Source organism: Anoplophora glabripennis, unplaced genomic scaffold, assembly GCF_000390285.2.
Source record: "Anoplophora glabripennis isolate ALB-LARVAE unplaced genomic scaffold, Agla_2.0 scaffold304, whole genome shotgun sequence".
Lineage (NCBI taxonomy): Eukaryota > Metazoa > Arthropoda > Insecta > Coleoptera > Cerambycidae > Anoplophora > Anoplophora glabripennis.
The window spans coordinates 564085-569005 of NW_019416405.1; the positions used below are offsets into that span (position 1 = coordinate 564085).

Consider the following 4921-nt stretch of genomic DNA (forward strand, 5'->3'; position numbering starts at 1 on the left):
TATATATATATATATATATAATACGACACAATATACATCCGTTACAACGTCCGCATAAATGATATGAATACCTACACGCTCATACCATACCTCACATATTTCTTACATACACAGAGCGGAGATACCAAAGCTAAGCGCTACGGGTTTCCGAATTAATATTTATGAGAGGTGTTCTCACGTTTCGGATCCACTCGCACCTTGTAACAAAAGGGCGCACATCCGTATGATTTACTGGTTACTCCCTCGCGGTTCTATTGTCAACGTATTTCGGAAGATGATATTTACGAGCCCCACGTCTTGTTTGACTTGTAGTACACGTACGGGTAGACCGCAAATGCCCTCTGAGGGGTAGATATATGTACAGAGTGGCTCGTTTTCGTTAGACTGTGAATTCCTGCTAATTTAGGCACAAATGGTTGATATCTATGCCAATTTTTCGTAATAAATTCGGTAAATATGATAGATACGGCATTCATCAAGACGCGTGAATGAACGTCGACCCTAACCATCCGCAGAACCTTATTAGTATGCATTCACTGCATTGTAAACAATATGTTACATGTAACCAAGACAATATTATACACAATTATGCATTAAATTCTTTATATGCAATAGAAATTTTTATAAACTGTTACGGGCTTCGTCTTAAATCGATGTTTAGGGTCCAAAACCCTCATGCTTTACTATAATCTTGCAGTCGATAAATAAGTGCTCAATAGTTCAATTTTTTACTGAGAACCGTATAATTGCTAATTTATTACGAACTAATAATCGAAATATTTATTAGTCACACTAATACAAAACAAGCAAAAATGTTTGCTAAATAATATTCCAGTCAGATATTAGAAAATGGGAAAAAAATATGTTACCCTTAAAACAAGCCTTGTTAAAGCCAAAAGCCATATTACAGTTAATATCCTAACTTCGTATCCTTAACACGTTGTCCTTCACGGTGCACATCCCAACACATCTAGTAAATCCTGAATATTGTCTGATTTGTGTCAAACAAAGTGAGCGGACAAGTCTAGAATATGAGATTCTTGAGATATCCCCTTGATAAATGAGGAACATAAATCAGGGATTTTTAGCCAAAGGTTCAGCGAAATTTGATTGATATCTAAGGTCAAGAAAAATCGGTTTTTAATGCACCTTTTTCGTTGAGCTGAAATAGAAGGTAAAAATAAGGTGTGTATGGATAAGTATAAAAAAATATATATTTCTGCGTTTTAAACAAATTTCCAGTTACCTACTTTTGGACACACAAAATTACAAGTCGTTGTGTTGATTTAAACAATAGCACCGTTGTTTTGTGTATACATAATAATTAAAATGTTACATCACAATACCGAATTTTATATTCGGAAGTTTTGCAAAAAATATAAATAAGGTAAATTGTCCAAATACTAAAAATACTTCGGGTAAATACTCTCTTCAGAAATTTTACTTATTTAGTCATAATTACCTCTGAAATTAAGTAAAATTACCAATTATTCCTTCAATTACCAGAGGTAATAAATACATTTTCACAACAACCATCAATGGGCTTATGAAAATACTCACGCGACAAGAGAAGTTAATTATCAATGTCAATTCACATAAATGTTTGGATGGATGTTATTGGAGATTACTTTATTGGACCGTTCTTTCTTCTATTAAGATTAGATGGCAATACATATCCTGACTATCGAAGAAGAAGAAGATTGTTAATGGTGGACGTTTGTAACATTTAATCTAATTAATTTAATTTAAAATTAAAAAAATATGTCAAAATATTACCCAATCTGAAAAAATGTTGAAGATAGTGAAGCAAGCTTTCTAGAACTTTTTAAGATATCTTTCAGCTACTTTTAAATTGGCAAAAATTTTCTCTTTTAAGGTAAACATCCTTAAATCAGAAAATAAAACGCTTAGGACAAATATGACAATAGAAACTTTTTACTTAGAATTAATTGAATTCTTATTGGAATATACATAAGAACCACCATAGAAATGTGTCAATTTTTAGGAAGGTCTACATATTTGGTCGAGGTACCAAAACAATATGAACCGAATATTTACTTTGCCTTGGAATGTACAATTTACGTAATATTATATCCTCCTCATCTCTTTTACATTTTTAATTATAAAAAATGTTAGGGATTAAATTTTAAGGAAAGTTTATTGAAACTTCAAACAAATGCCTACATATTGTTATATATTTGGACAAACCACTTTCCCAAGATACAAGATTTATTCAGTCAAGCTTAATGTGTTACAGCGAAACAAGTCTGTCTGTATATCTTTTTTTCTAATTATAAGTATGACAATAAAAGAGATAAGAAGCGTAGAATATTACGTGAATATTTCACTACAGTAAGTTTACCATTAATCACTGCTGTTTCAAATTAGACGCTTCGTCACAAACTGTCACAGATAGAGAGGTAGTTAAATTGGACACAAAGATGAATAATTATTTTTCAAAATAGAAGACTAGAATATACTCTGTTTTGATATTTTTATTTAAAAATCAGATTTTAAGATTTTGATTTTACCATTCTACAGGTTTATTTGGACAACCAAATGAAAATAGAAAACATTTTGTAGGGCCCATTTCTCTCATCTATTTGAGGTGCAATTAGATTTTCTGTGTAGTGTTTCGTTTTTTTTTTTCAACTATCATCAATGACTACTTAAGGATCTAAAATATTTAGTCTTTTCAGTATCTTCCGACTTCAGTAATGTAACATTTATAATCTCTTTAATAATGTAATTGTATTAAAAAAAAATAATGAACAAAATTCAAAAAAACTTTTCAACTGTCTCTGAAGATTTGTTGTTTATTGTTATATCTAATACAAAATATCCTAGATAGAAATTAATTTGTACTGGGGAGGATTTATTTGTATATTATAAGTCATTTCCACCTTCTTATCAGTATTGCATGGAGATGTTGGTGCTCTATATTGGAGAAACTATATAGAGCGGCGCAGACCCTGAATGCAGGTCGAAATGCACTTTGGCCTATTTACGTGTAGAGCACATGATAAAGGAGGGATCAGCTTCAATAGAATAGCGGATGTAGCTGTGAAACGTTGTCTATACAAAAGGAAATCGCAAGTTATAGATATCATTCAATTTGTAATATTGATTTTCGAAAGAAGTGTCTGATTTTACTAATCACTAAATAAACCAAAATATTGTGCAAACTGTCTAAGCAAATATATGACATAAAAATATCACTGCAATAAAAAAAATTTGCTGAACTTTTCATTAATCTTTTTAAATATAAATTTGTCACCTTGGGCGATATACAGCATCTAAGTCCAATATTTTAATTTCCAATAACGTAACTTCTAATTTTAATGGTATTTATAATTTCTAGATTTGAAATTATATCTTAATTTCAAAACTGTAGCATTGGAAACGTTCATCGTGAAAGTTTCATACTAAAACGATATCTAACAACTCTAAAGAAAATGTATACAATTTTATGACTTCTACAGACATAGGATTCATCAAGCGCAAGATATTTGTGTTGGCATTTCGTTATGCTTTACACTTAAGTGATTAATTACTACTATTGGCGACTGTTGGCACTGCCAACGACATAATAAGACCACAGAATTTTATATGTAATGAAGTTCTTCTGAATTGATTACCATTCTCTCTCTTTAATGAGGAGGGATTCCTAAGAAATATGGTAAACAAAACAATAAGAAGAAAAATATATTGCACGTCTTTCATTTTTTTTTTTCAAGTTGTTGCAATAAGAAAGGTTATATATTCCTCATATTCACTTTTCTTTATATGATGCTCAATTTATGTATTGACATATGAGGATTCAATAAAGGCAATTTATTATTATTATTATTATATAGAGATTGAATTATTTACTGTAGAGCACTGTGTAGCCGCTCCTCTACTGTTATTGTCGTTAGGGTGCTCCTGTGCCTGTTGGCTCATAGCCATTTAGTTTAGGTGATCCAGTAGTCAGGTTATTTACTGTGATAAGCCAAACAAAGTAAGTACGTACTCTGGTTTCGCTGGTTTCTATTAAACTCTGATTTATCGCCTATCACGGTCTGACGCAAATACAGCTGAGAATGAATTACAATATTTATTCCCTGCGGGAATGTAAAAATATTTTTATCTGGATTTTTCACCCTGTTATGTATTTTCACGTTTTATAAAGATACCCGTATAAAAATTTATTTACAATCGGGAAAAATGTTGTCATAACTTCATTGTCTTAGTGACTAATTGAAACTTAGTGAACATTTGAAAGGTAATAAAAAATCTCTAAAGGTACGCTTTATTCACCTAACCGTTTGGCAGAAATCGAACCTTTGTGCTTTAAATTATAACAAATAGATATTTTTCCCATCAAATCAATTTTTAATACAGCGATATTTCTAACAAATTTTATCAATACACTTTTAATTTGGTAATGGCCTATAAATTCTCATATGGGAATGATATTTTGAAAATATTTGATTGATGTTGATAATAGTGGACGAACAAATAGACTCACGTAGATTGATTTTCATATCTTTGGTCTGACATTAATCATAAAAAATCTGAAATTATCTTTAAAGCTTCTTTTAAGAAACGTTTGAAACTGACAAATTGTTTATTAACAGTAATCATTTAATAATACTTACAGTCTTTTTATGTTGGGAGTTTTATTAAAAGCCTTTGGATTAATATGGTCCAGTTTGTTGTCTGACATGATCCTGAAAAGAAATACATATATTAATTTCAGTATACTATCTGTACACATTGAAATATACTTAAAATAAACATTATAATTAGAATTAGATTCCGTAAAAAATATGATAATATAGTCTTTCTAACTTAAGGATGAAACGACAAATTCACTATATTTTGAAATTTGTTCCAAAGATTATTATTTTTCTGCTTAAAGTACACGGTCTGAAACGGT

General features: G+C 30.3%; 1 protein-coding gene across 1 annotated transcript in view; it reads right to left on the reverse strand.

Annotated features, from left to right (window-relative positions):
* Nucleotides 1–4708, reverse strand: part of LOC108911291 (lutropin-choriogonadotropic hormone receptor) — a 38259-nt gene extending 33551 nt beyond the window's left edge. Inside the window, exon 1 of the mRNA XM_023454453.1 lies at nucleotides 4641–4708. Within this exon, the coding sequence (XP_023310221.1) occupies nucleotides 4641–4708 (68 nt within the window). The remainder of the gene's footprint in view (nucleotides 1–4640) is intronic.
* Nucleotides 4709–4921: the final 213 nt, after the last annotated feature.